This window comes from Lycorma delicatula, chromosome 1, assembly GCF_047948215.1.
Source record: "Lycorma delicatula isolate Av1 chromosome 1, ASM4794821v1, whole genome shotgun sequence".
Classification (NCBI taxonomy): domain Eukaryota; kingdom Metazoa; phylum Arthropoda; class Insecta; order Hemiptera; family Fulgoridae; genus Lycorma; species Lycorma delicatula.
Window position 1 is genome coordinate 31,299,320 of NC_134455.1, and position 12,888 is coordinate 31,312,207.

The 12,888-nt window shown below is 36.3% G+C and overlaps 1 protein-coding gene across 2 annotated transcripts in view; it reads left to right on the plus strand.

Annotated features, from left to right (window-relative positions):
* The window catches only part of LOC142318072 (trypsin-7-like), a 90,354-nt gene that overhangs the window by 40,309 nt on the left and 37,157 nt on the right, over positions 1 to 12,888 (plus strand). For both annotated transcript variants that reach the window (XM_075354594.1, XM_075354595.1), the window contains one exon: positions 6,077 to 6,282. In XM_075354594.1, the coding sequence (XP_075210709.1) occupies positions 6,077 to 6,282 (206 nt within the window). The remainder of the gene's footprint in view (positions 1 to 6,076; positions 6,283 to 12,888) is intronic.

Here is a 12,888-nt window from a genome sequence, read left to right on the forward strand (position 1 = left end):
TTGCCGATAACACTTTCTCTGATGTTAACTTGTTCCTACGCAAACAAGTTAATGCGTAGATAATTTAGATTAACGCCATCGGTCTTATCAACAGGTTCACAGACATTACATAAACAAATAGGTTCAAACACCTATTTGAAAAGTATATTCCATTATTTTCTGGTGGTTGTAAAACCGACGGTATGAGTCGATTGATCAAATCGCTTTGCTTTAATCTTGTTCACATAACCGAAAGTAATTTCATCATCATCTGCAATAATTCCTATCGGTGATTTTGTAAAATGTTTCAATAACTTGTGTAGGCGGTGCTCTGTTACCGTAAGCTCCGCCGTGAAAACGTCCAAACTTGTCGATAGTCATCTTTAGACTGATTAAAATAAAATATTACCTCTATTTTTTATGCATCCACCGTCTCTCAATTTTTCTATAATGGAAACTATTTCCTTATTATGACCAGTATGACCGGTTCGCTTTGAAGCCACTAAAAGACGCAGTCTATCGCAAAGTTCGTTTGGATCGTCCCAGTACACATAATCTTGTCCAACTGTTTTTTTCGGCCTCATAGAATAAGTTTGTATAAGATAAAAGCTATCGAAGTTATTGTGTCGTCCCATTGAATAGTACTTTCAAATATTATGTTGCTTTTCGCACGCTATATCGTCGGAAATCTTTGTCGAATTTGGTTCAGCTTCGTCGGTGCCATTACATGATCATTTTCAGAATATAAAAATAACCAATTTCCGATGTTGCGGACATCACCCCTAAAAACTTATATTTCAGTTTGTATTGCGATTTAGAAAAGACATAAATATTCTCGAATCGAAAACCGTTGGGTGAAAATAACAAGTTGAACAGAAAGTTTTTATTCTTACAGTTCGATAGTCCGCAAATAATATATCTGATTTTATTTGGTAAAAGAGGAACATTTCACCATTTTTTTCCACTCCTTCCGCTGTCGGAGTATTCGTCAAAATTTTGAATCGTTATATTACCAGCTTGTTGTACCAGCCTCAAGATTAAAACTGACGTGTTCACCGTCCCAAATCCGCCTTATTTGTCTAACCGTTATGTTTTTTATCGAACCCTTGCAAAACAGTTTATCGCCTTTCCATTGTAAAACTTTCTCCACTAAATACACGTTATTGTTGACGATGGATGATTTAGCGAGTTTTTCACCGTTTAAGTTTCCACTCAACACCTAACCATTAATAACCATCAGCGTCCATGTACAGGGACGAGTATCATTGTGTACTTTATGGACGGTAAATACTCTATTTGTCCAATTCGGTAAATAACCTTTAGCAAAGGTCTTTTTAAATTTACTTACACGTGCCCGATTACGATTTTGAATTTCGGTAAAGTAGGTTTTCAAAACAGTACCGTATTCAGTCGTAATAAGATCGCTTTGGTTTCCTTATTTACCTCTTCCAGTTTCGATAGTGTGATGACAAGTATTGTTGTATTTGGCGATCAGTTTTATAATAAATCTAATCTGTAGTAAGTACCCTCTTCAGTAAATTTTCTTCACAACATTGTCATCAGTGTATGATTAAATCGTTCCAGAATCGAAGTTTTTTATCTGAATGTGTAGAATGATGATTTATATTGTACGAATTTAACAATTTCATATCTGACGGATTGTAAAATTTTACATGAATCGGTTTGAAAGTGACTCATCGTGTGTTTATCCAATATAGGTTTGAGGGATTTCGCGATTTCCGTACTTGCTTCATTGCTACACAAAGAGCCAGTTTAGAAAAATCAACATCGTCAATATATATCGACAACCTTTATTGGATCTAACGTATGGAAACATATCGACAAGATTGGCTTGATACATATTGCCTATACCTTTCAACTCGACTCTACGTGAAGGGTAATTTCGATGAGCTTGTCGGTGAAGTTCTTTAGATATTGTCGCTTTGACACTGATTATATACGCGAGGTTTTGGTATAAATAGAAAAGTGATGTTGGCAACTCTGTGAAATTTCAAATCCCTCGCCACAAACAAATGAAAAGAAGGGACCCGTCTTTTCACAATCCTTCCCCTCCCTTGGGAGGGTAAGATTTGTGTTTGCATGTTAGCAGGTTTCGACAGGTTCAAACATGTTCAAGGTTCACCGATTGTTCATACGTTTCGTAAAGACGGTAAAATGTAATTATAGAAATGAACTTTCATTCGATAAACCATCAAATATTTGCTGTGATTTCAAATGTGGTAATACTACTCCTATACTTATTGGTGATAGAGAAATAGTATTTTCCGGTTTCTAAGGAGGTGACGATCTAAAGGTGAAGGCATTTAAATTAAACGATTTGATGAATATAACGTTGAATGCGGTGACTTTGTACGGACTTACTTCGTATTGTATAAAAAAGAATGTAATCGCTGTAGGCGTATATATTGCAAAAAAAAGGAAATTCACCAATACTCTTATTGCTACCTATGTATGTAGAACTTGTGATGAGACCGACTACGTTTCCGATTGTGTTACATGTGAACCACTGCTTGTCGCATACTATACAAATCAATATCTGAATATCAATTATTGTGAAAGTGATCAATATGAAAGGGGATGGTCGATTCTTTTTCTTTATTTTATAATGTATAACAACTATTTCAAACGTAAAACCTTTTCAATTTCATCTAAGAGGAGTTTTAATTACAATTTAGAAGAGAAAGAGTGGTCAATGAAATGTAAAATAATGGCTTAAATAGTCCTTTACAAGACAACACACATTTACGCAAGCAACACAAATTTCTAGAGAAGAGAGGAGAAATGTACTCTGATTGGTTAACAGGGTGGGAGAAGGGAGGAGGAATCAAGCTTGCAACTACGGTAGGAATCCAAGAAGACCAACAGGGAGACAGGAAAGGGAAAATCAAAGATGGTAAATTAGAGTTGGTTGGGTGAGGGGTGTAGGATTTTCAAAATGACAGACTAGGATGAAACGTGGGAATCCAATATAGTCGACTGGAAGAAGGTTTAAAGATGGCCGACGATAGAAAAAGGGGTAGTTGTGGTAAGCGTGATTGGTCGGTTAAATGGTGAGGGGAGGGAGATATGCGCTCTGACTGAACGGTAAGATGAAGAGGAATGATGCGTGGCTTAAAAAGAGAAAAGACGGTTGGTGATGGCGAGAGGTGGGTTTTGGGTTTGATGGGGTGAGTGAGGGGATTGGTAGTGAGGTGCTGGTGGCGGGTGATGGTAATGAATGGGTGTGGGTCATAAGGATAGGGGTAGCGTCTTCAATATGGCGGATCCAAGAGGGAAGACCGAAAGTGGTGCACTACCGGCTTTTACATACTACTGCGTGGGAGAAATGTTAGGGGGTTTTTAGGGTGAGGTAGTGGTAGTTCGATAGGAAAACAAAATTCGCCCCGGGAAAAAAGGTAAATTTTTGCAAGGTAAAAATGGAATTTTCTACAGGAAAAAAGGGAAGTACCCTCAAGAAAAAAGGGAAATTCCCATGGGGAAAAAAGAAATTCGAAGGTGGAGAACTAGGAAAAGGAAAAATTTAAGATGTCGACTGGGATATTATTGCTGCTTGTAGCAATAGGGGGTTGCTATTTTAGCAGTCCTTACAGGAAGCCTACAGATTTTAATTACTCTTTATTTGATTCGAATCATTTAAACCCGGCTCATAATTCATTTATTCCAATCCAAAAACGTTTGTGCTTCAATCTCTATAGCCCGCACGGAATATTAACCTTACCTTATTAAGCCTCGGACGGGGTTCATCATGTTGCATCTCATCCAGCATCGTTATCTAAGTGTGTCTGTGTGTGTTGATCTAGCCTCGCAGGGTGGGATACTTCATGGTCAAGACTTGCATGGGGTGCTCGCTTAATACATTAATCTAGCCTCACATGAGGGTGCTTGCTTAAAACACTAGTCTAGCCTTGAATGAGGCGATCGCCTAGCCTCAAAAGGGTCGTTTAATGCTCGTTTAATACATTCCTACAGTTTATCATGGAGTGCTCGCTTAATAGAGTAGTCTAGCCTTGAGCGGAGTGCTTGCTTAATACATTGGTCTACCGTAGTACAGGGTGCTCGCTTTGCCTCTTCTAGCCTCGCACAGAGGTTCACTCATGTCGCACCTCGCCTAGCAACGTTGATCTAAGATTTTATATGTGTGTTTGTTTGCGTGAGTTTGTGCGCGCGCGCGTGTTTGTGTTTGTGTGTGTGTGAGTGTCCTCGTGAGAGAGAGGGAGAGAAAGATAGAAAGAATGTCTTCTGCGTGATTGTGATAGAGAAAATGACCTGTGTATGAAAGAGATACTCAACGATCAGTGTGTAAAAGAGAGAGAAGTCCTGTGTGCCAGAGTGAGAGAGATAAAGAAAATGCCCTTTGCACCCTGTGTTGTGTGAGAGAGTGAGATAGTTAGAGAGAACGACACGTGTGTGAGAAAGATGAAGAGAACGACCTTTGTGTGGGAATGAGAGAGATAGAGAAAATGACCTTGAATTTTTCCCGTAGTCCCCATTTTTACACTACTACTAACAAATATATAATAAATTGTATTGTGTACTATAAACAGTACGTTGTTTACATTAACATTTTATTCTACACCTAATATTTTTTTACATTTTGTTAAAAAATATATTGTAAACACAATTTTTTTTAAATTTTATAAAAATAAAAAAGTGTAGAATAAGTGTTAATATAAACAACGTACTTTTTATAGTACACAAAACAATTTATTATACAATTGTTAATTGTTTATTGTGCATTATTTTTTTCGTTTTGAATGTTTTGGTATTATAATATTTTTATAATTTAATTTTTGTTTATAAATATTTATCTAAAACTATATCTGTGTTTTGGAGATAAAACAGGAAAACAATAGGTTAGAACAGTGTTAAAAAATTACAACTCAAGAAACAGCTAAAAGTTTTCAAAATTTGGAAACTTATCTTTTTAAAAGTCTTTGCTGTTGTTTGTAAGCTAAATTCATGAACATTATTTAGTTAAAATTGGCAAAATTAACAAAATCAGGTGTCATGAAATAAAAACTACGTAACATTTTCGGGGCGGGCAATAGGCCCGTCTTTTTTCTAGTTTAGACTATATTCAACGCAAGATAACCTTATTATTATACAAATTCTTCAAAAAGAAACATTTTTAATGACAAACCGAACAAAATTTGTATAAAAACCTATTGTATTTGTAACCACCATCTTGGTAACGAATATTACACAATATACTAGTTATACAATAGTTTTATTTAATTTAAAGAGTTTATTATTGGCTGTAGTGAGCTACACTCTATATCCGTTTCCAATTTTTTGACCTACTGAAAAATGTTTTTTTCTGTTTGTCTTTTTTATAAACACTTTTTTATAAAACCAATCTTTTCTTTATAAATTCAATTTTTTTTATAAAAAATTTGTACAACTAACATAAAAATTGATAACGTTTGTTAGCATTTAAATTTAAAACAAAAAAATTAAATAATTTTATCTGAAAATTAAATTTTTTCGAGGTAGCGTGATTCGATCGAAATCACATTGTTTAATGTGTTCACTAGTTATCAATTTCATTCCACTGACGTTAATAATCTAAAAATGAATCTCCAGAATTGTAAGTTACAATCTGCTTATTTTAATAAAATGAAAAAGTAATACGTATGCAAGTAAAACGTTGTAATATTTTCTGAATATCATAGAAAATATTTTAAATAGGTAAGAAGTTAATTAAAGATATTTTTGAAAATATATGAAGTGTTTAAGAAAGTACTTTATTATATTTTTTTCAATTAATTAAAATATCTATAAAATTATCATTGCACAAAAGCAGTTTTAATGGAAAAATTTATTTTCAAGCAAAAGCATTCTGTATTAAAAATACAAATTCACAAAATCTGATTTTTATGTAGTTAAGGTTCCTTTTTTATATATATAACATACAAACACACACAAATTTAACATATTATCTTTGATAAATCCTGTTTATCTAAAAATGAGATTTTAGCAGGTTAGTTTTTCATATGTATCAATTTTATTGTAAAATTTTAATGATAATGGTTTCGATAAAATATGTTGTAACTGCTTTACATTTTACATTTTACAGCTTTATGTGGTTCATGATTAAAGTTACTTTTGGAGAACACGATCGATGTGCCAAAAACCAAAAACCTGAAAGTAGATTCGTAATACGAGTACTCACTGGTGATTTCAGCTACTTTAATTTTAATCATGATATATCACTTCTACGACTTAACGATCGTGTTCCTGTAACTGAGACCATACGTCCTATCTGCTTGCCAAAAAACCCAGGTAGGTTATATACAGGAATATTTGTGTGAAAATCTTTGAATTAAATCTTACATTTTCAAGTTAACAGTCTTTTATAAATAATTTGTTGTGTATTGTATACTCTACATAGCCAAATGTAAGAACGCAAATTAATAAACCGTAAAACTCAAATAAATGATCCGAATTAACTGCAACAGATTAGAAAATAGTAATTATTTTAAAGTTTTTTTTTGTATCTGAATATAGAAAAATTGAAAACTTTCTTACCTCTTTATCAAATAAGGTATCATCTTTGAATGACTAAACAAATTTAATGTATTTCTGTATAATGTTGGGTTTGATTTTGATGTTTTAACAACCTATAAATATTTAAACATTCTGCTGGTGAGCAAAACGTTCCTCAGTTTGTAATATTTAGTTTAATTGTTAATGTCATACATTTTTAACAGTTACCATCCAATATATCAGTTTATTCATGTAACGTGTAACCTACGACATTTTTATTTATTTTATTCTTTGAAATAAATATAATTTTACTTCACAGAAAATTATTTAAATACCTTCAAAAATAAAACCTTATCTCAGTTTTAATGTTAGTCATGGATAAGGAAATCCCATTTACGAAAATCAAAAAGCAAACTCAAAGGGAGTATCTCTGACCGAAGACTTCATTCTTTTCAATGCGCTGCTTCTACAGTTGCTGAAAACTTGCCTTTCAGTTTAATTGAAAGCGTAATCTTTTGCAACTTGTCATTCTTTTAGTTTAATATTTATATTCACTTTACTTTATTATTAATTTTACACAAGTATCTAATAATAAATCTTGATAAACTGTTAAACAAAAACATACCAAGACCTGACTGGGACTAACGTAACTAGAAACCAATATCCTAAGTCCTATTCAATGTCTCTAGAAGTCAGTTGAAAGGAAAGCTTTCTTTCCAATTAGTAGACACCTATGGTGACAGCAACTACATCCAAACCCTGTAGGGGGAAGACACCCACCTTGTGACGTAAACGGTCGCCACACCACCCCACCGTTCCAAGCCCTGAGGGGCTTTACCGGAGGTCTTCTTTAAACCGTCTAACTGATTACATCTCACAGTTATCAGCCAGGTCTCGGTAGGGATGCCACTGATATAAATGCCTTAACAGATATTTGCATCAGTAAATATATATATAAAATTTTGCTTACACATGGGACTCAAACGGATATCTTCACATCCAACCTAGCATGATTCCCTCAAATTAACTGACCGAAACCGTGGACGCAAGAACCCCGGGCATAGTACATATTTAACAGTGCCGGTAGTGACTGTGAATTCCTCAGAAAACGAACGACTTTAAAGTTAAATCAGTGCTAAACTCATACCAATAAAAATTATATCTTACGCAACATAGAAATTCAAACCTACGACCAATTTAGGTCACCTACCCCCTCTGGTCCGCGCAGGAGCCGGGGACAAACCCCGCACCATCAACCAGTCCATCATGGCGTCTTGCGAGGCATTACCATGTCAAGATCAGGACCACTACCGGCGGAGGGAAGCCACGCCCCCGGTCACACGGGTTACCATACCCCGGCGGCGCGGCCACCCTCACCAGCAGGAGCCCCAAATCGAATTACAAACAATACCAATATAACCGTGGTACGATGCCAATGCGCCTACCTCCAACCAATCCAATGTCTAAGCAGGAACCCTAGCCAACCGGGATCCTACCACGATCGAACAGTAGAGGAAAAATGCGGGATTAAGCGCAATTTCAAAGTCATTCAACGCTACCGGGTGAGGTGTGGCATGCGTGAACCCCTGGTGCGAGGCTAGATGAGGCAAGGTGAGCACCTTGTGCGAGGCTATAACATCTTGATTCCCCCCCGAGGGAAGAAGATCTCGCCTCGGAACTTATCCGGTCGCTACACCACCCCCTCCGTTCCAAGCCAGTAGTGGCTTTAACGGAGGACATCTTCTCGCCCTCAAACTGATCACATACCACAGCGTTAAGTTCAGGCCCTGCTGAGATGCCACCGATACAGATGCCCCGAGGGACATATACATCGGTCAATTCATCCCGAGATAGTTTTAGATTTATGCTTTCCGAAGAAGAAAACGGACACCTATAGCTACTACGTCGCCCTCAGAAACTAAGCTAAAAACCTAACCGTGGATTGAAGACTCCGTGTCTAGTTCTAACAATTAAATGAGCCAATTTCATGAGTGTCTCAATTTGAAGCAATAAACAACAACTTTCCCACTAAAAGTGTTAATCGCACCGAAATTTAGACCAAGTTCCCTTAAAGAACCCCGCTAACATTAAACTCATTCATGAGTGCAAAATTTAACGAACTCCGGTCTGGTCTACCGGGGAGAGGAGAATAAACGCCTACTACCACTCACCTCTATCGCGGAGTCCCGCGTGACATTCAACTTCTTCCATTAAATGCCGTGGAAACGCCGCTGCATGCCACCTAAGCGGCACGCAGCCACGTACCGCCCACAGTGTCGTATGCTTATAAAAATGCCCCCTTTGAAGCATGACCGCACCCCCCCGGGACAAGGAATCCATGCCCGTTGGCAGCGGTCGCAACTCTGCCGACGACTTATCAAATCAAATTGACACCTCTTAAACTAACCGTGGCTCGTTGCTGAAGCCCCTACTTTCGGTCAGTCAACTGCCCAGGCGGAACCTAGCCAGCCGGGTTCCTAATCTACTAAATCCCTTTAGTCGTCCTGCACGAGGAATTTTAGGAAGCCAGCCACTATTGTCCACTCACTGCGAGTCCTCCAGTTTACTCGCAGATCCAAAAAGGAGTGTACTGTCTCAAGTTCCCTACCGACTCTCGTACGCTCAGCTTCGTACCGCGGACAGTTGTATAGAACATGATTCACCGTATCAACGACCCTACATTCCGGACACAAGCTGGAATCAACCAACCTAAACCTCGCTAGACCGTCCCTAAAGACACCATGTCCCGACAGAAATTGAGTAGTATACCGATTGGGGAAACTCAACTAATAGCATGCAATTCCCTAACATTTGAAAAAATACCATGCGTATATCGACCAGTAGATGATTCAGCCCACCTAGCTTGCCAAGAGTCAAAACCTTGGTCTTCAATTACGCCCTGATGTAAGAAGGCCTTCCTTCTTAGAGATGTACCGCTGGCTACGCTCTGTAGCCAAAATATCCATGAACATGATTCATCCATGAACATACATGATAGAACATGATTCACCGTATCAACGACCCTACATTCCGGACACAAGCTGGAATCAACCAACCTAAACCTCGCTAGACCGTCCCTAAAGACACCATGTCCCGACAGAAATTGAGTAGTATACCGATTGGGGAAACTCAACTAATAGCATGCAATTCCCTAACATTTGAAAAAATACCATGCGTATATCGACCAGTAGATGATTCAGCCCACCTAGCTTGCCAAGAGTCAAAACCTTGGTCTTCAATTACGCCCTGATGTAAGAAGGCCTTCCTTCTTAGAGATGTACCGCTGGCTACGCTCTGTAGCCAAAATATCCACTGGCTTCATGCTAGGGATCACAGTAACTGCCTCTCGCGAAATAGTCCTGTAACCGCCGACAACAGCTAACAACAGAAAACGCTGGGCTCGTCACACTATGTCCCTATAACTCTGAAATTGCAAACGATGAGCCCAGACGGGCGCAGTGTACAGCATAATGGTTTCACAGACACCTTGTAAAGAATACGCATGGTACGGTAATTCAACCCCCAATCGGGATGGATCACTCTACGGACGCTGAAAAAGGCATCAATAGCCTTCTTCGCCACAAACTGGAGGTGCTCCTTTACTGAAGAGAAGCCTCTCATCAAGGATAAAACCCAGATACTTCTGAGCGGGAACATACCTGATTACCTGATTGGTGTATTTTTAAATTAATACTAATTTATATATTTGTTAATGTGTTGTATTACTTGCTTCACATACATTTATCTCAAAGTAGTTACTTTAAATTTTTGAAAAAATCGTCTACCAAGAGCTGCTCTAATTAAATATTTTATGAAGGTGGGTATCATATGTTCCTCCCCACATCTCTTTTCCATATTGAAAAAGCGAATGAACATATGCAAAAATGAAATTATTTCAGGATCTTTAATCTTATAGTAAGTATGAATATGGTATTTTAGAATACCTAAGTATGAATAAGGTATTTTTTTATTGTTACATACTATACGTGAACATTCTGCTTCATACGATCGTCCAAAAAGCCTTCCCATTTCCACCTGCATGGTCCGATTTTGCTCATTAATGAACTCAACCGAGATTTTGGGTCGTTATATTGTATGTATCTATTTGAAAGTGGTTGGCGCAAAATTACGGCAGTTATCGTGTCCACAAGAAAGTGAAATATATATATATAAATATACTAGCAGACCCGGCAATGCTTCGCTATTGCTATATATATATATATATATATATATATATATATATAGAGAGAGAGAGAGAGAGAGAGAGAGAGAGAGAGAGAGTTTAAATGAACACAATTGAAAATTTGATAAACAAATTAAAAAACTGAACTTCACACCTCACAAATTTTCCTTTCACTTATTCTCCTTTCTCCTTTTACCCTCTTTCCGTTTTGCCCGCGCGTAAATCGGTGCATTAGTTTTTTGGTCTTTAGCGGACACACATACGAACATGCCTTTTATATATATATATATATAGAATAAAAAAGTCTGTTTGTTTCGTAAATATCTCGACACTAGCCCCACCTAGCGGGTATATATTTGCAGAAATATTTCTTTTCGCGTAACTAATATTCATATTCTGAATATGAACCAAATTGGTCCATAAATATAATTTTTCTAAATATCTCAACCCTAGCGCCATCTAGCGGGTTCATTTTTTTTTGCAGAAATAATTATTTCCATGTATTCTGAATATGAGGCAAATCGGACCATAAATACAATTTTTCAAAACATCTCGACGCCAGCGCCACCTAGCGGGTCCAAACTAATTCAGAAACCTCCCCTGACATGCGTCCAACCATTCCCCAAAATTTCATCGCTATCGGAATACGGTTTAAGAAGCCATAAGAGACATACAGACAAACATTCATTTTTATATATACATATATATAAACTTTTGAACTGACGGTGGTTTTGGAGTCTGGGGGATGAAACGCGAAGATATGTCAAAATTTTCCGTAAGGTCGAATCATGGTACCCATTATTTTAGGTAGCTTTCTTAAAAAATCTACCTAATAATATCGTTAAATATACATTTAATTAAACATAATCATTCAAATTCTTTACAGCGTAAAAAATTGCTGCGATTTTAACTAGCAAACTTCCAGAAGAAAAGCTGAAACTTGATATTAATATTTAATGCGTCACATTTACTTTCAGTACCTTGAAATAATTTAAATTACAATGAAAAATTATGAACGATGAAAATTTAAATATATACATTTTTATATGTATTGAAATAAAATAAATAACAATAAGAATTATAAACACCGAGTTGGTAATGGGTACAAAATAAAACGCATACTCAGCAATTTATAAACACAATTTTAATTACATGTATTCTAAATAGCGTACACTCTCAAAACTGAGTCGCTTTTTTATTATTATACAGAAAAGATTACTGGAGCGACTTCATACTTCGTAGTTACTTAACAATAAACGTGAAACAGAAGTTTCTATTCAAGCACCTATAGCTTTTAAACGAACTGCTTGATTCTAATAAATAAAAACTCACATCATCATTTTAATTTCACTGCAATTAATCGTGCATTTTCAACTACAGAATGCCGACTAGGTCGGTAACTTCAAATATTGCAACACGAAATTGGCGCTACAATAGTTCGTCGTAAAACTAACACTTGATCTTTCTAAAATTAAACAAATCGGGTTTCTTTTAGTAAATATTTAAAGTGATTTTCTTTGTCAAAGAATACTCTTTTAGAAATATGCTATAGACGAGTCTTTGAGTCTATGAATCTTAATATCTCATGTTGAATTTTGTTAAGATACGTTATGTCGACTTCAATACAATTTATTTAATCTTGGATAAATAGAAAATGTTTACCTGGCTTAGATAATGAGATAACCAACTAAAATTCAATCTGTTTAAAACAAATTATTAATGGGAACCATACAGCTATTTCTTCCTATAACATAATTTCGTGACGAATAATATTAAACGATAAAAGTTATTTCAGTTGAAACCCTACTGTATAGCTAATAATAGATTTATCTACATAAAATTTACGTTAAAAGTCACTTAGATTGTCCAAGTGTAACCGAAATTATATCTGACATTGTTACTAGCAAATACATTTTGGTTTGTGCAAGTAAAGAATATGTATTCTGAAGAGTTAATTAATTCAATTATTCTCCATTTAAACAACATTATCAACTAAATATTATATAATAGACACATATTTAAATGCACACACACACACATACAATGTATTGTTTGTACCTTCAAAATAAAATTGTTTATTTATCGATATGAGTAGTGCTAAAATAGGGCTACTGCGCCACTTGTACCACTGGCTGCCGCAAGAGCGCTAGTGTCGCAGCCGCATTCTTCGATTTTCCCTTTTTCTCTGTGGGAATTTCCCGTTTCCTTGGCGGGATATT